Source organism: Phyllostomus discolor, chromosome 7 (assembly GCF_004126475.2).
Source record: "Phyllostomus discolor isolate MPI-MPIP mPhyDis1 chromosome 7, mPhyDis1.pri.v3, whole genome shotgun sequence".
NCBI classification, from domain to species: Eukaryota; Metazoa; Chordata; class Mammalia; order Chiroptera; family Phyllostomidae; genus Phyllostomus; species Phyllostomus discolor.
Window position 1 is genome coordinate 6,005,315 of NC_040909.2, and position 21,628 is coordinate 6,026,942.

A 21,628-nucleotide genomic window follows, 5' to 3' on the forward strand; every position below is an offset into this window, starting at 1 on the left:
AGTTTTTCTGGTGGCCAGAAGTTTACTTATTTATACCAGAAATATCTAAGTATAGTACCTGTGAGAGCGGCATTCCCCACCAGGTCCCCAGGTCCCTACTAAAAAGAAGGGTGTGGTGGGGGCGCTGAACATGGCTTCTTGAAAGTGGTGCTTGGAAACCAAGTGTCCTCCTAGAAGGGTTGTGGGCTTATGGGTTGATGTGGGAGGGGACTGACATTATACACCCCTTGGGACTCTCTCAGTAGTGACCGAAGATGGACCCACATATGGAGATTCAGCCACTCTCTGACTTCCAACCATGACCATCACCACCAACCACCATTTTATGAGCTTCTGCTCTGTGCTGGGCACTGTTCTGGACATTGAGGGGGGATTCAAAAGAAATAAAAGGCACAGTCCTATCCCTCAAGCGGTTTGTAACTTAATTTGGGAGCTGAAACCCACTCAAATGATGCGGCGTAAGAACAGTAACAAGAATTATTTCAGTAAGTGCAAGATGGCATGGGGTCCCCAGATGTCTGGGTGTGGAGGGGCTGCTGAGTAGCAGACACACAGGAGGGGTGTAGTTAATAAACAAGGCTTGCCTCTGGGGGCGTGGCTCCTGGCATACCTGGAGCCATGGGTGTGAGCATGGGGAGGGCCTTGGGAAGCATGGATAGGTTGACTGCATGTGCATGTGCATGTTCGCAGGTAGCAGGGCTGTGGAGGGGCGGGCTCTGAGGGAGGGTGATGCTTGGAGCTGACCTGTGCTGCCCTCGTGCTGTCAGTGGGTGGGGACTGCCAGGAGGGAGGCCTGGGCACCTGCCCCCACAGGCTGTCCTACTGCATGGTACTTTTCAGAGGGTCCCCTGAGTAGGAGGATGGGCCCTCAGATTGGCATGGGGAATGGTTCCCAGAGCTTTAGAGATTGAGGGTGTTCGCCTGAGTCGGAACACACCTCCCTCCACTCTCAACTTCCCAGTGGTCTAGGGCAGTGACTTGCAGCCAGTGCGCCTCGAGAGTTCTTAAAACGTGGAACACCTGTTTGGTCAGGGGTGCTGACCTCTTTTCCCTTAGATTGTCAAATTAAAAAATGACAACAGCCAACACAACAATAGCCGTCTGGTGTGAATGAAATAAAAGTATACCCATTTTTTTGGTCAGATCAGCAAAAAATATGTTTTTAGTCTGATGCAGCATTTTAATAATTAGTTTATATGCCACGAGGTGAAAAAGATTGAAAACTGGGGGCCTCGATGAAAGGGAACTTGGAGATGAGACGTGCTCCTCCGTTTCCTCAATCTGGGATTCATGTTAGAGCTATTTGTGGCTTTTTGTTTCTAAAGATCAATTTTGCAGACAAAGATTTCAGGACTAAAATTGGACAAGCCATTATCTTTGCTCACCTGAATACCTTTCATATTCATTTTCTAAAAATCAAAAGGTCTGAGTGATCCCAAGGTGGGAAAGACTTCCGTGAAATCACTTGAGGAATGTAGGAGGTGGACACATGCTCTATGGTGGGCAGATGTGAAAGTAACATGCTTGCTTGTTTGATTTGACATCGGAGGGGCTTGTAATAGGGTTAGAGTTCTACATCCACATCACTGACACTAAAAGGAAGGGGTGGGGCCTGTCTCTATTCAACTTGCTTCTGTAGATAGGCAGTGCCCCTTGATGAAAGTTAACATAATTGCTAGAGGAAACCAAGTGGTCACCACAGGTTGTGTCTAGAAATGTGAAGGAATAATCATATTTTTAAAACATGAAGTCATTTTTATTCACTAACACAGACTGAACTTAGATAATACATGTGAAATGTTAACATTCTTTTTAAAATTAAAAAATATAATTTTTTTAGAGATGGGGAAAGGAGGGAGAAAGAGAGAAAAACATCCAAGTGTGAGAGAGACATCAACAGGTTGTCTCCTGCACGCCCCCAACCTGGGACCTGGCCCGAAACCCAGGCCTGTGCCCTGACTGGAGATCTAACCAGTGACCATTGGCTTTGTGGGACGATGCTCAGGTATCTGAGCCACACAGGTCAGGGCTCAAATAATTTTTTAAAAGATTTTATTTATTTATTTTTAGAGCTAGGAGAAGGGAAAAAGAGGGAGAGAAACATCAATGTGTAGTTGCCTCTCGCGTGTCCCCTACTGGGGACCTGGCCTGCAATCCAGGCATGTGCCTTGACTGGGAATCAAACCAGTGACCCTTTGATTCACAGACCCGCGCTCAATCCACTGACTTACACCATCCAGGGCTCAAATAATTTTTAAAAAGAAAAAAGGAAAGAAAAAGCATTAGATCGGTCTTAGAAAAATGTGTACATAAAATTAGAAATTTTAGAACATTTTCTAAAATTTTGGAATAATTTAAAATTACATTCTGTTAGTTTTCCCAATAATTTTGAACGATGAGATTATTTTGTGTATTTTCCTAGACCTGTATATTTTCTAGTATGACTTAACCAGATTTAATACAATTGATAATTACAGATCTTTTTTTTAAATATAATCTTTATTATATTTTTTCCATTACAATTTAGTCCCCTTCAGATCGGTTTTTACTTAGCTTTCCATAGAGCTCTCAATAGTTAATCCTTTGTCATCCATGTATAAGAGGCACCTAAAAAGCCTATTGTTTCAAGTTCCCCTTAAAGCAATTAAAATCATGCAATTATTCTACTTAGTAAGTGTCTCGCTTCTCCACTCTGTCAAGGCTAGGACCACAACTTACTGTCTGGTCAGCATTAAATACTTTTCACAGACACTGCCAGGAGAGGGCCCAGTGTAGTCTGACAGTGAGATGAGGATGAGATTTCTCAGTTACTGTTGCGGGTGGTACAGTTCAGCTTTTTTTTTTCTTGATTTGGTTTGTAATATCTTCTTTTTAAAGATTTTATTTATTTATTTTTAGACAGGGAAGGGAAGGGGGGAGAGAGAGAGAGAGAAACATCAATGTGTGGTTGCTGGGGGCTGTGGCCTGCAACCTAGGCCTGTGCCCTGACTGGGAACTGAACCTGCGATGCCTGGTTCGAAGCCTGCGCTCAATCCACTGAGCTACGCCAGTCAGGGCTCAGTTCATCTTTTTTAAATGGTAACACTTTATGTGGATAAGGTCTTCGAGATCGTTCAAGGTTAACATTCCCCTTTTGTACTATCTCCTGAGTTTATTTTACTGTTTATGGTGTTTATGGTCCTTACCTTGAAAAAGTCTTTTCCGTTATAAGACAACTCTACATAATGGAAGGTCATTTGCCTAAATCGCCTCCCTGTCACTTGAATAAGCATTCATTCATCCTTTTCCGTGAAGCTACATCAAATGTTTATTTTAGCCATTTTATTACCCATGGTAATTATTTGTGATTGTATAAATGAAAAAAATACATATATATATATATATATATATATATATATATGTTTCTGCCTGAAATAAAATGATGAGAACATAGTTAGGTTTTAGGAGAAGAAGAGGAAGGAGGGGACTGTCAGTGATTTTTCTTTCAATGGAGGGTCAGAGAGGAAAGAATATTTGATGATGGGCTAGATTAAATACACTTGTAGGAAATCTGTTTTCTCACCAAAGTTTATCTGATGGAGGTAGAGTAGGAGGTGCTACATGGGAAGTAAGGTATGTTAATGAAGAAAAGAATTAGTTGGTTTTTGTTTTCTAAGACTTTATTTTTAGAGAGAGGGGAAGGTGGGGAGAAAGAGGAAGAGAAATAGCAATGTGTGGTTGCCTCTCATGTGACCCCCACTGGGGACCTGTCCCACAGCCCAGGCATGTGCCCTGACTGGGAATTGAACCAGCGACCCCTTCGTTTGCAGCCCGCACTCAATCCACTGAGCCACACCAGCCAGGATGGAAGAAGCACTAGTTTTAAGGCTCCTCAACATAAGTATTGTATTTTCAAGGAACATGTAATGAATGAGGCAAAGCATACGTGGACTCGATTACAGAACATTTCTCGAAACCCCGGCTAGGATTAGGCCACAAAAGGGAGCGCTCTTTGCCCTGTATTTCAGTCTCGTGGATGGGGGGCTCACTGGTGGAAGGCAGTGAGGCGGGCTGTAACGTAGGAAGCACACGTACTCGCTGGGCGGCGTCCTGTGGGCAGAGCACAGGCCGGACAGAGCACCGGCCGGAATGCCGAGCGGTGCAGAGGAAGACCGGCTCCCAGTGGGACAGGAAGTCAGGGACTGTGCCTCACTCCTTTCCCATCTGCTTAATGGACGATGCCTCCCCTCTCGCTGTGGTTTGATGATGACTGCTGAAAGTTTTCTGATTTTCTTCTTTTTAGCTAGAATGAATACAAAAAAAAAAGTGCACGCGTTTGTCCGCGTCAAACCCACTGATGACTTCGCTCATGAAATGATCAGATACGGAGATGACAACAAAGTAAGTGCAGTGTGTTTGGCTTCCCCCGCCCGGGCCGCTCTCCCCTACCTCATTAAAGTGTGACCATCTCCAGACACCTTTTTTTTTAAAGGGTTTATTTAGTTGCCCTGACTGGATGGGCCTGTGAACCAAAGGGTTGTTGGTTCAATTCCTGATCTAAAGCACATGCCTGGGTTGCAGGCCAGGTCCCCAGTAGGGGGCGCATGAGAGGCAACCACACATTGATCTTTCTTTCCCTCTCTCTCCCTTCCCCTCTCTAATAAATAAATAAATAAATAAATAAATATTTTCTTTGTTTTCAGAGAGAGGCAAAGGGAGGGAGAAAGAGAGGGAAACATCCATCAGTTGCCTCCCACACACCCCCAGCCAGAGAGAGCCCGCAACCCAGGCATGTGCCCTGACTGGGAATTGAATCCATGACCTGTCAGTTCGCAGGCCGGAGCTCAATCCACTGAGCCACACCAGCCAGGGCCCACACAATCTTTTAAGGACCAAGGCAGCATTGGTAAAAAGTCCAGGTGGACTCTGGAGTCCATCAACTCCAAACCATTCCCCCGCAGTGCTGTTGATGAGGAAACTCCTGAAATCCCTGTTTTTGGTTGTCTTTTGATGAATAAGTTTATTCTTGTGTCTGACACAGAAAAACTGACATTTGTGATCAGACCTTCTGTTACATCAGCTCCCGGAGAGGGCTCCATAAGAATGTCTCAGGGTGATGACCGTTGAACTTACCAAAGCAGCAGGAGAAACTCGTATCGAGAGAACCGGAAAGGTTTATTCTTATCCATCCTCATTCCCTCACCACTGTCCTGGGATCCTTTCTGAAGACTGTGACAGGCTCAGGACAGGGCAAGCGTGTTGGCTGTTTTCATCCAGCAAACATTTGTGGATCTACTGCGGGCGACATCAAGACAGTCTTTAAGGGGAGGATTCAGGGGCAGATGGCCCACCCTTCAAAAGTCCTAACAGACGGAAGAAAGTTCACGTGCAGCCTGTGAGCTGCACCCCGCTGGGTGTAGTTTCAGTGAACACAGAGGCACAGGGCAGTCTCGTGCGCGAATGGACCGAGCCTCTCTGGCTCTTAGTTTTTCTGTGTGTGGCCACGTCGCGGCTCCTGGGTGAGGGCAGCCAGTGTGAGATTCCGACGGGAGTCTGTTTGCATCGGCAGTCTGCATTGCAAAGACAGGAGTCTACCACTGACCTAACCCGAGGTGTCCTTAACCCAGCTGCTGCCACAGCGGCTTGCTATGGAGGGGTCTAAAAATCTAAAAAAAAAATTTGTTTTAAGAAATCTTTTCATCTAAAAGTCAGCTGATTACAAGTAGGTAGCCACCCTGGTTTACTCTGGTACCGGTGAGTAACTCCGTCTGACCAGACCAGAGCCTGCCGTGTTGCTGGTACTCCATCGTTACTCAGACGGGCCACGGCATGTCAGTGGGAGAAGGCAGGGAGAGAGACGGAGTGCGAGCCCGGACTCCGTCACAAGCCCGCTGTTCTCTCTGGCCTGATCCGAGGCCTCCCTGTGCTGACTGAATGTATCCAAGGCTGATTCAATGAAAACGTGGCAAGTGTGCCTGACCCCACGTCATCGGTGGGGGAACCAAGACGTCGTCCGTGAACTTGGGGGAGGTGTACCAAAACTGAAGTGCTCCCGACTCCCGACCCTCCCAGCTTAAGGGTTGCGTGGCCTCCCCGCAGGGGCTTCCATCTCCCGTCGCAGAGAAATCACCGGGGATGCCAGCCCATCCCTGTTCTCCCTAAAGCTCACCGCCTCCGTCTCCCCCAGACCAGGCCTCAGCCAGCGGTGGCTTTTTTATGCATTTCCTAACAAACAGTAACTTATCTCCCTCTCTTTTCCTCTATAGACCATTGATATTCACTTTAAAAAAGACACTCGGAGAGGCGTTGTCAATAACCAGCAGACAGACTGGTCGTTCAGGCTGGACGGAGTTCTGCACGACGCCTCCCAGGACTTGGTTTACGAGACGGTCGCGAAGGATGTGGTTTCTCAGGCCCTCGACGGCTATAACGGTAATTTAGTCAGTCAACTATTTTTCTTAAGAACCTGCGGTAGCCCTCGTGGAGGAAGAGATAACAAGTATTACACAGCAAATAAAATAAAGTGTAACCGCACTGACTAACTTCTGTTTGCTTATTTGTCTGTCTCCCCGTTCTTGATCATTTGCTTGGGGACATTGTGGGCATGGCCTGACCCGGTGTCCTGGACCCTGCCTTCGTGGGAATGACCCTGGCTCTCCAGCAGTCACGGGGATTCTTCTGTTACCCTGTGTCAAATGTCTCAAACGTTTGGGTCGAAGATGATGCCCTTACGATGAATCTGATGGAGTCCAAACATTTTCCTCTAGGCTACCAGCTTGGAGTCATTTCCATCCACCCTACCGGCACGATCTGCTGTTCCTGTTCTAGTGTAGGGTTCTGCGTAAACAATACCAGTGGAAACGTGAATAGAGTTTGATTTCTTAGTAAATTAAAAGCAGCTTTATTAGGGAATTTTTGCAGACTTGTTCAGTGTAAGATTGTTTTATAAAATCTTTTTCTCTTTACCCTTGACTCTCTTCTACCTCCTGCCCTGCTCCTTTCCCTCTATTGTGTTTTTAAAGATTTTAAAATCCTCAGAATGTATCACAGTTTGTTGACTTTGCCCTCATGGTGGCTGCTGACTAGAATGTTACTGTTTGCTACTTTTAGGTCTCTTTAAAAGTCCCTTGAGAGGAGATGCTCAGTGTTGTGCTTGCTCCCTGCGATAACAGAGGTGTGGTCCTCATTGACCCTGACGGGCTGTCGGCCTGAGGAGGAGCCGAGACAGAGGAGCTGAGAGCCCACGGAGGTTAAAAGCCTTGGGCCCTGGATGCTGGGGAACCACACATGGGTTCTGAGTCCCAGCTGAAGTGACTCACTCCTTTCTGTACTTTTTTTGTTGGGTTAGTGGATACTCCTGATTTCCAGCTCAAACTCTGAATTAAAGCCCCTACCAGTCCCAGGAGCTAGAGTGGCCATGTGGCGAGGGAGAACACTGATTTCCATGGCGCAGCATTGCCTGGCAGGTCTGCTGTGTCAGTGACGGGGAGCAGCCTGTGGGATGGGGTCAGCTTGGGCTGCCCACACCACCAGGAGGAAGAGCGGATGGGACCCGAAGCCCAGGGTGGCTGCATGGTTCGTGCACTGGAGCCTGGTGGTGATGGTAGACCGAGCGGACCTGAGAGGCGCCAGTGCGTGGCATCTTCCCAGAGAGGGCGGCGGCACCAGATCAGGACCTGGCCACGGTGGTGTGTTTCTGCAAGTGGCATGGGACCTACAGGCAAGCCTGTCCGGTCCTGTGGGGACTCGCAGTCTACAGAGAATTCTCACCATGCACAGGAAATGCCCTTCCCGCTCCCATCTCTCCAGGGGGATTTTAAAAGCCTTTCTTTTCTTTTTTTTTTTAAACGTATTTATTTTTAGAGAGAGAAGGGAGAGAGAGAGAGGGAGAGAAACACCAGTGTGCGGTTGCTGGGGGTCATGGCCTGCAACCCAGGCATGTGCCCTGACTGGGAATTGAACCTGCGACACTTTGGTTCGCAGCCCGCATTGAAAGCCCTTCTTGCCTCCTGCCTGGCCAGCCCCGCAGGAAGGCCTAGCCCTGAGCCCTGGCAGTTCATGACCTTACTAAAGAAGGGCTGGAGTTTGGTGCTCTTACCTCTTTCCTCACCTTCCTAGGAAAGCTCCCCAGTCCTCCCTCTGTTCCCTGGGATTCCCTGCTCTCCTCAGAAGTGCTGGGGTCAGATCTGCTCCTTCTTGACAGAGGGAACAGGGGAGCAGTGTATGGACCATGGATTCAGAGCCGCTGTCTGTGTTTTGACTGTTTATGTCCCTGTTTCCCTGCCCACCCACCTTCCGCAGCAGGAATTCCTGTTATCTTTGGCTGCCCCCGATGGTTCCCTTCACGCCAGGATCCTGGCTGGCACTGGGCGTGCCAGGGGATGAGAGAGCTGTCCGTGCAGCTCTTTTCCTGGACGTCACCAAGTCACATTCTGAAATGTTCGCAGGCACCATCATGTGTTACGGGCAGACGGGAGCCGGCAAGACCTACACCATGACGGGGGCGACGGAGAACTACCAGCACCGGGGGATCCTCCCTCGTGCCCTGCAGCAGGTAGAGAGGGGCCCGTGGGTGGCATGCCGTACAAGTCCCCTCTGTCCAGGTACGGCTAACCACATGCCAGCCACTGGAGACAGTGGGGTCAAGCTGGAAAGCCATTGCAGCCTTCAAGGTCGACAGGATGCACACGGTGGGGGGGTTGTGTGGGGGTCAGCGTGTCAGAGGCCTCAGGAAACCGGGAGTTCAGGTTTCAGACTCTGGCCCACACGCACACGGAGCCTGTTTCCTCATCTGTGAGAGGGCGTGGGGCAAGCTGACTGGCTTCTTGCTTCTCCCATGGTCTGTGACCCCCTCGCTGAGGATTTGGAGGTCTGAATCGTGGTCCTTCCTGGTTTTAATGAGGGATATGGACCTTGCCCAGCTTCCTCCCTGGCCGGCTCTGGCATCCTCCACCACAGCCCCCGAAAGAGCCAAGAGAGGCAACAGAGCAGGACGTGAGCTCTCTGGACTGAGTCTGCCCCGGGGTTCTGGGAAGTGTGACTAAAGACAGGACGGAAGGGTCTTCCTATGGGGTTTGCTAGCCTGGGTTCTGTGAGGACCCCCTGAGGATAGGAGGCAAAGGACTTCTCCCCAAAAGCATCTTGAGCTTTTAAATCCCTGTCCTGTAAGAAGTGTAGATGTCCCTCTAGTATATAAGCCATCCATGCTCCGAATTTCGAAGCAGTGTCCTTAATAATCCACTGTCGGAGCTTCAGTGTCTCAGGATCTTCGATGTCAGTAGTCCAGCCCAGTGCTGCCCGACGGAAATGTAATGTGAGCCACACATGCAACTTTGAGTTTTCCAGTAGCCACATTTTAAAAAGGTAAAACAGGTGAAATTAACTTTAATAATGTATTTTATTTAACTCGGGATATCCAAAATATCATTTCTACATGTAACCAATATGAAAGTTATTGAGATTACTTTACATTCTTTTTCTCATACCGAGTCTTTGAAATCTGGTGTGTATTTTACACTCACAGCACATTTCAATTTTAGACACTAAATATTCATCAGAAATACTTGATCTGTATTTAGAGTTCATAAAATTCACAAGTGAAAACGTAGATTTACAAACCCAAGTTGTCCCCAACCTACTTAAAGGTTTACCAATAACTGACGTTAACATCAGTTTTTAAGTTTCAATGTCAGTTTGTTGAAATTAAATGTGAAATTCACCTCCTCATCTGCACTGGCCGCATTGCGAGGGCTCGGCAGCCACTGCTGGCTGGTGTCTGCCCTGTTGGATGGCACAGACCGCGGCTGTTAGGGGAGAACCAGCCTTCAGGGATCAACGAACCCAACTCCCCACTGGACAGAAGAAAATTAAGGTCCAGAGAGGGGAAAGGACCAGTTCAAAGTCACCTGCTGATGAGTACTAGGGAGAGAATCAGGAGTCGAGAAAGCTGAGTTCTGGCTTTGCTTCTCGAACCCTTACCAGCTGAGTGACCATAGACAAATCATGTCATTGCATGGAGCTTCCCACAGACGGGCATTGCCCTGCCCCGCTTCAGCCACAGGGGACTAAGAGGACAGAATGAAGTCCCGCGTGTGAGCCCTCACTGGTGTGGACCCGTGGGCTGACCGCCGGCCTGTGAACGGAAAGATCACTGGTCAGGGCACATGCCTGGGTCGTAGGCCACGTCCCCAGCTGGGGGCTAGCAAGAGGCAACTGATCCATGGATCTCTCTCACACTGATGTTTCTCTCTCTGTCTTCCTCCCTCCCTTCCCCTCTCTCTAAAAACAATAAATAAATAAAGCCTTGAAAAATGAAGGATGTGAAAGAGGCTTATACCTGGGGAGACCCCATAAAACAAGAGGTCATCACTCCAGAGTTTTTTCTATTCATCACGCCTCTGCTTCTTAGAATTGTACACGTGTGAGCCAGCCTGTAAGTCAGGCCTCACAGAATCAAAATGATGATGCACGTCACCCAACGGACTAAGTATTTTAATAACTGTCGCCGATGACCATCACACCAGCTGGACTGTACATTCTTTTAGGACAAGGGGCGTACCTCTCCGTGCCCCCTCCCGCGGTCGGAACTCCCCTAACACTGGCTGGGCATCGCAGGTCTGCGCTCGGTGACCGCTGTCCCCTACCTCTCCCCTAGGTTTTCAGGATGATCGAGGAGCGCCCCACACATGCCGTCACGGTGCGGGTCTCTTACCTGGAAATCTACAACGAGAGCCTGTTTGATCTCCTGTCCACCCTGCCCTACGTGGGACCCTCAGTCACGCCAGTGACCATCGTGGAAAACCCGCAAGGGGTCTTCATTAAAGGCCTGTCGGTGCACCTCACGAATCAGGAGGAGGACGCTTTCAGCCTCCTCTTCGAGGTGAGATGAGCAAGCCGGAGGGCTTTCTCTTTCCTGCCGCCTCTCCTCCCTCCTTTCCGTCCTCTCTCCCTTTCCCTCGTGTTCCTCCTCCCTTCTTAGTTTTTTTACTTTGATAATCAGAATGAAAATTAATATATACTCATTTAGCAATTTTAGCTAGTACTGAGAAAAAGGAATAAAAATTCATTTATTTGCTTTCTGTATATGGCAACAATAATGTGTATTTTGGTTTATTTCCTTCCAGTCCTTTTCCCTGTGAAGTTTTTTTCTTTACAGAGTCGAAATTGCCCTCCCCACCCATTTAACATTAAATCATGGGCCTTTGTGGGAGAGAAAATAAGGATTAATGTTCTCAGTACATAAAAGCTTTTGCAAATTAATTGAAAGATTCCACAGTGTACGTTACTCTTTTTTAAAAGTTGTATTGGTTGGAACTTTCACACATTGCTGGTGAAGTGTAAAATGGTGCGGCCACTTTGGCAGTTTGCTGGAAAGTTAAACGTTAATTTTCTCTATAGGACCTAGTGATTCTACTCCTAGAAGTCCATCCACCAAAAATGAAAGCGTATCTTCCTGCCTCTCCAGTTGTGATTTCCTACGACCTCACTTCCCTTACAGGTTTGAGGAAGGCTGTGGATCGTTCAGTGTGCTCAGCTTTTCACTTGGTGTTAAGATGAAGTGGTGACTCCCACGCTTCTTACATGTGGAACCAGAAACTGGGACAATAATATCTTTAGATTTATTTTCTACTTTCCTAATTCTTTCTTCTGCAGATTAGTATCTAATCATCTCTTTTAATTTCTTTTTTTTAAAGATTTTATTTGCCCTGGCTGGTGTAGCTCAGTGGATTGAGTGTGGGGTGCGAACCAGGCATTGCAGGTTCGATTCCCAGTCAGGGCACATGCCTGGGTTGCAGGCCATGGCCCCCAGCAACCACACATTGATGTGTCTGTCTGTCTGTCTCTTCCCTCTCTAAAAATAAATAAATAAAAGATTTTATTTCCCTTTCTCCCCCCTTCCCCTCTCTCTAAAAATAAATAAATAAAATCTTTAAAAAAAAGAAATTAAAAGAGATGATTAGATACTAATCTGCAGAAGAAAGAATTAGGAAAGTAGAAAATAAATCTGAAGATATAAATAAAATAAAATCTTTTATTTATTTATTTTTAGAGAGAGGGAAAGGGGGGGAGAAAGGGAGAGAAACATTAATGTCTGGTTGCCTCTCACATGCCCCCAACTGGGGACCCGGCCCACAACCCAGACATGTGCTGTGACTGGGAATCAAACCAGCGACCCTTTGGTTCGCAGGCTGGCGCTCAATCCACTGAGCCACACCAGCCAGGGCCGTCTCTTTCATTTCAAGTATTTTCTATTTCCAAAAGTTCTATTTTGCCCTCTTTTAATCTTAGTTATTTTTATAGAATTTTATTCATTCTTCATGTTTTTCATTCCTGTTCATTTCTTTAAAACTTTTAAGCACACTTGTTTTCTGTTCTTTACTTAACAATTCCACTGTTTTACCATCTCCAGGGGCAGTTTTGCGGTTCTGCAGGTAGTTGTTCTACTGGCTCTTGCTGATGGCACCTTGTTCCTCTGTGTGTTTTGTGATTTGATTGTGAGCTCCGCTTCCTTGGAGCTTTATTGGCGGGTCTGCTTTGTGGCTTGGGCTGAGAATGTTTTACTTCCGAGAAGCCTTTTTTTTCCTTTCAGGAGCCTAAGGATCATTACCAATCCAGGGCCTGTTTGTTTGTTTGTTTGTTTATACTTTATTTTTGGTTTTATTTTTCTTTCCCCACCCAGGGCCTTTTTAAGTCGAATGTTTATTTTGAGGCTGTCGGAACCTATGAGGAGTGCACACTTAGGCCCAATCTCACTCTCAGCAGAGGCTGAGTGTGACCGTGAGTGCGTGGAGACGTGATTGCGCCCCTTCCGTTCCTCGGCAGTGCCCGTGCCGACGCAGTCCCCTTGCTCCCCACTCTCTGCAGCAGGCTCCCTCCGTGTCCCTGCGGTCAAAGGGCACAGACTCAGGGGCGGAGGTTAATGGACACCTCCCTGGGTAGACCCAGAGCTTTTTCTGACTTCACCGGCTTGCTCACCGGACTACAAGGTGCTGCTGAGTCCTAAACCATGAAGGGTCTCTCCCACAAGTATGTGTGTGTACACACACACACACACACACACACACAGAAACACCAGGCCTGTGCATCGGAAATCAGGGCTGCGGTCCTCAGAGCCTCACAGGGGGAATAGTGGCTTCGGCAATGTAGCACAGCTCCCTACACCCCAGTCTGTCGCAGAGCGACACAGTGAGGGCACACGTCACGTGTGTTTACAGAGGGGGCGAGATGGGGAGGGTGTCTGCATTACTGGGAAGGAATTCCAGAGTTATGAATCTCAGAGCTCATACAGGAGCTGGTACTTAAGTCCTCTGCCCCCCGGGGTGCCTAGAGAGACACTTGGGGGTGGGGTGGGAGTGCGGTGGGCAGGTAGGGAGAATGAGAGCAGCATTGCTTTTGTTTTGAAACGTAAGCAGATCCTCTCCTGGGAAAGGTCTCTACCCTGGAATGTAAGCATTTGGCTCTGCAGGAGGAAGAGAGATTTCTATCACCCTTTGAAAGGGAACAGATGGCTTGTGGTGGGGGGATGGGGGGTGGAAGGAGTCAGCGGAGGACACAGTGGCTCCGGGTCTACCACCCCTGGAATGGGAAGAGCAGATTACTCTGCTAGGAAAAGGAGATGTTCTCTTGCTCTGTTACCTTTATAACTTAATTTCATTGCTCGGAGGAACACCAAGACATCCAGCACGGACCGCCGCCCCACGGCAGTCTGCAGGTGTCCTCAGTGCGGCTAGAGCTTTGGTTCTTGCTTACAGTTTGTGGATTCTGCCTCCTGCTTTGTGGCTGGCCGCTGGGTACTTCCCCTGCTTTCTCGTAGTCTCAGCCGTGCCTTCAGAGTTGGCTGGGCATCACCCCACAAAGTGAACGGTCGCTGGTTCAATTCCCAGTTGGGACACGTGCTTATTAAGTTGCGGGTTCGGGACGTGGCTGAGGCATGTATGAGAGGCAACCAGTCTAGGTTTCTCTCTCACATCGATGCTTCTCCCCTCTTTCCCTCTCTCCCTCCCTTTCCCTCTCTCTCTCTCTAAAAAAAAAAGGAAATTTTAAATATTCTATCTGTAGGTGTTTTGCTACAGCAGGATTTCTGGATACTTAGCCCACTGTATTGTTGCTGAGATACAGCACAAAAGGTGTGGGATGTGGAACAGGATTTTTTTCAAACACTGAAGACTTCCTCTTGAGCAAGTCATTAACCTCGTCACACCCCCACTTGCTCTTCTATTCTTCTATAAAAGTGGAGACACGGATAGTACCTTTCCCCAGAAGGTTGTTACGAGACCCGGATGGGATCAGGCATTGTTTCTTTTCTTTTTTTGACATTGACGTACAATGGGCACATAACATTATATGGTTTAGGTGTGCAGCGTAAGAGTCTGATGTTTGTACATACAGCACAATGACAACCACAGTAAGTCTAGTTAACATCTGTCTCCACACATAGTTGCAGCTTCTTTTCCTGTGATGAGAACTTTTAAAATCGGCTCTCTTAGCAACTTGCAAATGTGCAATACGTTATTACTGACTGTAGTCACCATTGCTGTACCGTATGTCTCGTGGCTTTTTTATGTTATAAATACCCGGAGGTGGAATTGCTGGGTCACGTGATGGTTCTAGCTTTCACTTTCGGGGGAGCCTCCGTACTGGTTTCCGTGGCGGCCGTGCTGGTCCGAGGCCAAGCATCTCGAGCTTCCACCGCAGGGCCCTGCGCGCGCAGCCAGCGCTCAGTGGATGTCGTTCAGCAGCGTGGTTTTTGGTGTTTCTCTAGCGCTCGTGTTTAGAACTGAACCAGGCATTTTGTCAGCAGCAGTAATTCCTCAAGCCTTGATGCCATCTAGGGCTGAATCTTTGCTGAGCTCTGATGGTAGAAGGACAATTTGGAGGCCTGAAGAAGCTGACTATGATCCCTGGCTGGGGTGGCTCAGTGGACTGAGTGTCAGCCCGCGAAGCAAAGAGTCGCTGGTTTGATTCCCAGTCAGGGCATGTGCCTGGGTTGCAGCCCAGGTCCCCAGTAGCGGGCACGTGAGAGGCAACCACACACTGATGTTTCTCTCCCTTTCTTTCTCCCTCCCTTCCCCTCTCTAAAAATAAATAAAACTGAAAACAAATACTAAAAAAAAGAAGCTCACTATGGGGTGGAGACGGGAGAGGGAGAACCTGTGGTGACCAGGACACACAGTGCGATCTGGGCTCCTGGATGGACGGGGCAGGGCGGGGGCGGTCGGCAAAGGACTCTTCATGGAGGAAAGGGCGCTTCTCAGGCTTTTAGAGGTTGTGCAGTAGATACCAGAAGGACTGGGAGGGGACAGTCCAGAGAGAGGGGACCAAACGATGAAGGGGAAGTGACACCTTACACACTCTGCGAATGTCACTGTATTTGTGGGACAGGTTTACAGAGAGCAAGCATCCTGTAGAGATACAGCCCCGGGGGCCAGCCAGGCCTGCTCCGCAGCCTGGGGCCTGGGACTTCCCCTCCTCCTTGGGTGCCCGCGCTCTCCGGGGTGGGGGTGGCGGGGCATGGCATCACCGCTTCGGGCTTATCCATAGCCTTTCTGAGGGGCCTTTTTTCCCCTCTAAGAACAGCCGTTTCCCCCACACCTCCTTTTAAATGTATTCTGGTCATAGGGCCCAATCCTGTGAATTAGAGGCAAGGACCTGCTGTCCCTTTAAAATGCAAATTACTGATTTTTTCCCCAAAGTTTTAAAAGTAGTGTATGTTCACTGTAAAAAAATAAAATGGAAGCACAGACCTGTGTAAAAAAGAAAAAATGACCTACAAACCTCAGCCAAGTGGCTGTCAGGAACATCTCGGTGGCAGAATCTGTTTATTCTTCCCCCACGAGTGCTTTTGCCGTCCTCCCACTGTGCTGTCATCGGGTGTTGTCCTAGGATGTGGTGTGTCCCTTGATCAACGTGCTGATGTTAACCCGTCCTTGCGTCCTAGGGGTAAGTCCCACTGGGTCATGGTATGTGACCCTTTTAATGTGGTGTCCGTGTCAGTTTGCTCTGTGATTTTGGATTCCGCCTCTCGGTGACTAAAAACCATCTGCCAACATTTTCCTGCCTGCGTAGCGCTCCACCGTGCAGATAGGTCATCCCTGCTGGTTGGATGTGCAGGTTGGTTACGATTCAGTGTGTGTGAACGTTTTGAAGCCACTTAATTTTTCTTGCCGTTTCGCTTTTCAGGAAGCCATACAAATTCACACATCCCTAGCAGTGGGTGTAAGTACGGGTCTGGACTCCAGTTTGTCTCCTACTGGTTTACAGACGAGATTTTCCTGGAAGGCCCAGCTGACCGAAAGGATAACTCGATCACTCGTGTAGTTGTCAGTATAGTTAAAATGACCCAACTGCCTAACTGTTATTTCAATTTTTCAAAATGCTGTCCCCATCTTTCCTCCTCTTCAGGGAGAAACCAACAGGATTATAGCGTCCCACACGATGAACAAGAACTCGTCCAGGTCACACTGCATCTTCACCATCTACGTGGAGGTCAGTGCGAGTTCTCTGAACGGCCCGGGCACGGCGGTCTGCTCCGGGGGGCCGGCTCGGTCAGAGCTTCTTCCCGTGAAGCTTCAGTGTGACCTCCGTTTGCGTGTTTCACAGGCCCACTCGCGGACCTTGTCAGAGGAGAAGTACGTCACTTCCAAAATTAACTTGGTGGACCTAGCAGGCTCGGAGAGGCTGGGGAAGTCTGGGGTAAGTGGTGTATGTGTGAGGGGGGGGGTTGGACGGAGCAAGGGGTTCCTTCTCAACAAGCCACGGCCCTGCCTCTCGCATCGTGGCCCAGGCACGTGGGCCTGTGCCTCCCTAGGGCTGTCTGCTTTGTGAGCGCCGTCCTGAGCTAGGCACAGTGCAGCTTGTGGGCTTGACCCTGAGGAGCCAGGCGGACGGAATTAGCAGAGGCCACGACTTTTGTACAAAAGTATAAATGAGATCGTGGCCCCTAAATTCTTAGCAAGGTGCCTGGCACTCAGGAAGTGCTCAGTAAATGCTCCATGCTGGTGATCAGTACTTCTCTGTATATGAGTATGAGTGTGAGTGTTCGCAGGAGTATTTGTGTGAGTATTTCATCTCAAGTAAATACTCATGTGAGTGTATTAGTATAGGTATTTCTAAGAGTATCTACCTGAAGCTAGTATATAATAATATTGGATATCAACTGTAATTGACAAGTTAAAAAAAAGAGTTCCTTAGACTAAGGGCAGGAAGGTATGGTTTCTGATTTTAGCCCTATTATAAGTTAGAATCAATCTTTTAACCTCCCTGGTTGTTGTTTGGATAATAAGTTATCCCCCTATTTAAAACTTAGAATTATGGTAATTAACAAGGTAATGTATATTAAAGTCTTTTTGACTTTTATGTATGAAGCAGTATTATGATTGGACTCATTAAAATTCCAGTTTCAAACATTGTAAATTAACATATGCAACTTTGAAAGATAAGTGAAAATACCCAAGTGCAAAACACATGGGCACTCTTTGTGCATTCGTGTGTGTTTATATTTGCGTAAATACTCACAGGATTATCTGCCTAAGCATCTGCAAAAACATTCATATTAGCGTGAATCTTAAGTGAGTATTATATGAATATTCACGTGGTATTCACATTCACACGAGCATCCGTGAGTGGGTGTATGAGGGTCCCTGTGAGCATTATTAGCCGCAGACGGATTACAACCCCGTGGCACTGCGAGAAGACCCTGGGGTCCTGGGAAGGGGGCTCGGCAGTGTTCTGAGGGGGGCAGCCGCTCCACTCAGTCCGAAGCCGAACTGACCTTTGGTTTGCAGTCTGAGGGCCGAGTCCTGAAGGAAGCTACCTACATCAACAAGTCGCTGTCATTCCTGGAGCAGGCCATCATTGCCCTTGGGACCAGAAGCGGGAGCACATCCCCTTCCGGCAGTGCAAGCTCACCCACGCCCTGAAGGACTCGTTAGGTGAGGGGTGATCGGTGCGCAAGGAGGGGGGACAGGCCTGGGCATATCTGCTGCCGCTGCCGCTGCTGCTGGTGGTGGGCTTGCTCCTTCCTGGTGGCGCGGACTTAACGTGCGGCCTTTGCACCTACAACCTGCCCTGCTGTTCACTCCTCAGCACCTTTGTCTAAGCTCTTGCCCCTGCCGGGAATGCCTTCCGGTTTCCTCTCATCCCTAAACCAGCGGAGGGAACCCTTCGTCACCCTGAAGACCCAGGTGGAAGGCCTCCCCATGACATGTTTCCTTCCCCTGCAGCCTCCCTGCCAGAGGGGTGGAGGCTGTGTCTTGTCATCCTCGTGTCCCCGGGTCTTTGTGTTGGGCCTGATGACACTGTCCTTGGAGTCTGGTTATTAATCGAGTGCTGCCGTCCGCAGAACTGGGCCCCACCCTTCCCGGTCTCAGGCTGCGCCTCCTCTGCCGTTCCCCTGCTTCCTCTTTGGGGTTCCTCTGGCAGCCTCTCCCTCTTTCCTCCCTCTTCCTCCCGCCTCCCAGCTCCGACATGCAGGTGTGTCCTCTCTGACTCTGCCTTAGTCAGCTGGGGCTGCTACAACAAAACCCCGCAGACGGGGCGGCTGCAATAACATTTATTTCTCACCCTTCTGGAGTCCAGAAGGCCCGGAGCAGGTCTGGCAGGGATGACTTCTCGCTAGGACTCTCTTCCTGACTTATGAGTGGCTGCTTTCTTGCTGTGCTTTCACGTGGCAGAGAGAGAAAGAAAAGAGAAAGAGGCTAGAAAGAGAGACAGCGCCCTGGTCTCTGTCCTCTTGTAAGGGCACGAATCCCACCTGGGCAGCCCATCCTGGTGGCCGCATCTAAACCTAACCACCTTCCGAAGGCCCCGCCTCCAAACACCATCGCATTGGCAGTTAGGACTCTGACATGTGGATTTGGGAGGCACACGAACATTCGGTTCACAACAGACCCCTGCCAGCCTCAGAAGGATCTCTTGGCAGAAAACCTACGTGGTTCACGGCCCTTCTGTGTCCTGCCTTCTGCAGGGGGAAATTGCAATATGGTCCTTGTGACAAATATCTACGGAGAAGCTGCCCAGTTAGAAGAGACGGTACGTAAAGACAGCCAACGCCACCAGGTTGGAGTCCCTCCTCGGGGGTGCCTGGGTGGGGTAGGGCTGGCTCCACGCCGGCCCAGCTGACATGCTAGCCACGCACGTTGTCAGGAGTGGAGGGATCCAGGAAGTGAGTCTCAGCCAAAACTGCTGAGGGAGGCTCAGCCAGGACCCAAACACCAAGTACCAAGGGGCAGAAGCTGTGTCAGAGAAGAGGCAAAGCGGGAGGCAGGCGGGGCATGGCGGCCTAGGCGAGGAGAGGAGGCCGAGAGCCAGCTCAGAGGGCGCTGCTCCTGTGAGCTGCCATCAAGGACAGCTGATGCCTTGCTCTTCACAGTCACATGTGTTTAAACGTCTTGAAAGTAACCCCGAGTTCCAGGCCACGGTTATGAGGCCGGTATGAGCTGATAAGTCTGAAGCACCTGCCTCGTGCAAAGTGGCTGGCGGGGAGCAGCTGGGTAGAGATGCGTCATACGTGGCCTTGGGCCTGGGTTTCCAACCATGGCCCTGAGGAGTGTGAGGCCCAGATGCAGGAGTCCTCCAGAGGTGGTGTGTGTGTGGGGGGGTGGGGCATGAAGGGGGACTTTTTCCTGAAGCTGGGGTGAGGAAGATGGGTGCCGAGCTGGCTCGGTGGTCAGGAAAGCAGTGATGTTTCCTGACAGAGGAGTCGGTGGGCCTGAAGGTGTGGTCCATGCCAGGAACGTCCAGCCACTGCAGGGTGGGGCTCAGGAAGGTGAGGAAGAGGACACTGCAGGCGCTGGGTGGGGCCCTGGTAGTCCGGCGGAGGCCTTGGCTGCTCTGCAGGTGGCTGGGCTGTCGCGGGGTTTGAGTCGGAAAGGGCTGTGGCTAGAGTTATAACTCAGGGAGATTCCCCCGGCAGCAGGACATGAGTGACGTGGGAAGGGGACAAGTGTATGAGAACCAGAGGCCTTAATACAGGCTGAGACAGTGACACAGGTGAGCCCACACAGCTGGGTACACAGCCTGGGGCTCCCTCTTTCCTCTGAAGGGCCGCCCGTCGTAATGAGGTTTGGAAAGCTCTCCTTAGACATTGTGCTTTTCAAGTGCGGATGTTTAGGGCAAGCTTCAGTCGCCTGGATCATCCACTGAGGTCATCCCAGGGACACCGCAGAGCAGTGCGCTCCTGCGGGGCCTCCCAGCTCCCAGGGGAAGCTTTCCTGCTGAGTGTCCTGGGACCAGGGAGGCCAGGGAAGGGAGCTCCCTCTGCCGTGCAAGCAGCACCCCCGGAGGGAGCTTTCAGGAACCTGCTGTGTCATGGCATCGCCAAGCCTGGCTGCATCCCAAGAGGAGCCACGTGAACACGGGGCCTCCTGGCTGCCTGGTTGAGGAAGATGCCCCTCGAGACAGTGGAAGGTCTCTGCCCCTGTATCCCCACCCCAGAGACAGTGGCTGCCCAGGGAGCAACCCTCCTGGTACCTGCTACACCCAGAAGCTTGCGCCCACACTGCTCAAGGTCTGCGCCCAGAACTGAGCCCGCAGAGTCCCGAGGAGCAGTGGGGGGAGGGGGGTAGTTTCAGGGCTTGGGACAAAGACATACTGAGGGTGTGAGAGCTAGTGATTCTCTTCTCCGACTGTTTTAAAACTTTAAAACGGTTCCTCATGGGTCATGTTGCCTTATGTGTCCACACTCCGTCTGTGTGAGGGGCAGGAACCCCAGTGAGAGAGAGAGCAGCAGCCACACTCGCTGCTGTGCTTGGAGCGGGAGCCCGACTCCACCCCACACAGAAGCAGCTCCGACTGTGATGGCGCGGGGTCCTCCTGTGGGCTCCATGGGCCAGTGCTGCCCGGAGCACAGCACGCGCCTGGGCACTTCGTCTGCTGTGACCTTGTGAGGCAGGTCTCCCCGACCCCGTGGAGAAGTTGCAAGACCTGTCCGAGGTTGCATGGTTGGTCAGTGCCAGAGCTCTGACCCAGCCGGACTGCCAAGGGAAGAGCCCTTTCCGTCCTTCCTTTGGGCCACTTCTGGGTCATCTGACCCGCTCCCCCCCTCCAAGTCCGCTTCCCTATTTCAGGGCTCTGAGTCAGCCCAGCATGGTATGAGGCCGAGATCTCAGGCCGGCCTTGTGCCACCCCTGGCTGCTCCCACTGCCGGGGCGGCAGCCTTCCACCCCTCAGGTGACATCAGGGCAGGGGGGCAGTGCCGGCGCTCTTTCCCTAGCACCTGCTTGTGTGGCTGCCTCGTGGGCCCCCGCCACAATTAACCCTGGCTCGCTGCCCCTGCAGAGGGACCTGGGCAAGACCTCCCCGACATCATTTCATGGGCCCAGGGGACACTGCAGTCCAGTTTGGAGTGTGTCTCTAAGCAGGGATTTGTTATTGCTAGTGGGCTCCTTTCACCTGTCTTGCAAACGTCTCTACTCATCAGTAACTGCCCACAAACACAGAGGTCTGTCTGATCTATTTTCAGCTGTCCTCACTGCGGTTCGCAAGCAGGATGAAGCTGGTCACCACTGAGCCTGTCGTCAACGAGAAGTATGATGCTGAGGTACTAAGGGGGACTTGTGGGCAAGCTGTGCAGGAGGTGTGTGGGTTTGCTGCCTGGGTCACACGAGCCTGGCTTCGCTTTCTGCCTCGACCAAAGATGCAGTCCTGGGTC

General features: G+C 50.2%; 1 protein-coding gene across 1 annotated transcript in view; it reads left to right on the forward strand.

Moving 5' to 3' along the window:
* Positions 1 to 21,628, forward strand: part of KIF9 (kinesin family member 9) — a 42,620-nt gene that overhangs the window by 863 nt on the left and 20,129 nt on the right. The window contains 11 exon segments of the mRNA XM_028518926.2: positions 243 to 485; positions 4,283 to 4,380; positions 6,246 to 6,411; positions 8,427 to 8,533; positions 10,634 to 10,858; positions 16,381 to 16,464; positions 16,579 to 16,671; positions 17,763 to 17,838; positions 17,841 to 17,909; positions 18,944 to 19,008; positions 21,440 to 21,517. Coding sequence (XP_028374727.2) covers positions 299 to 485; positions 4,283 to 4,380; positions 6,246 to 6,411; positions 8,427 to 8,533; positions 10,634 to 10,858; positions 16,381 to 16,464; positions 16,579 to 16,671; positions 17,763 to 17,838; positions 17,841 to 17,909; positions 18,944 to 19,008; positions 21,440 to 21,517 — 1,248 coding nt within the window. The 5' untranslated portion in view covers positions 243 to 298.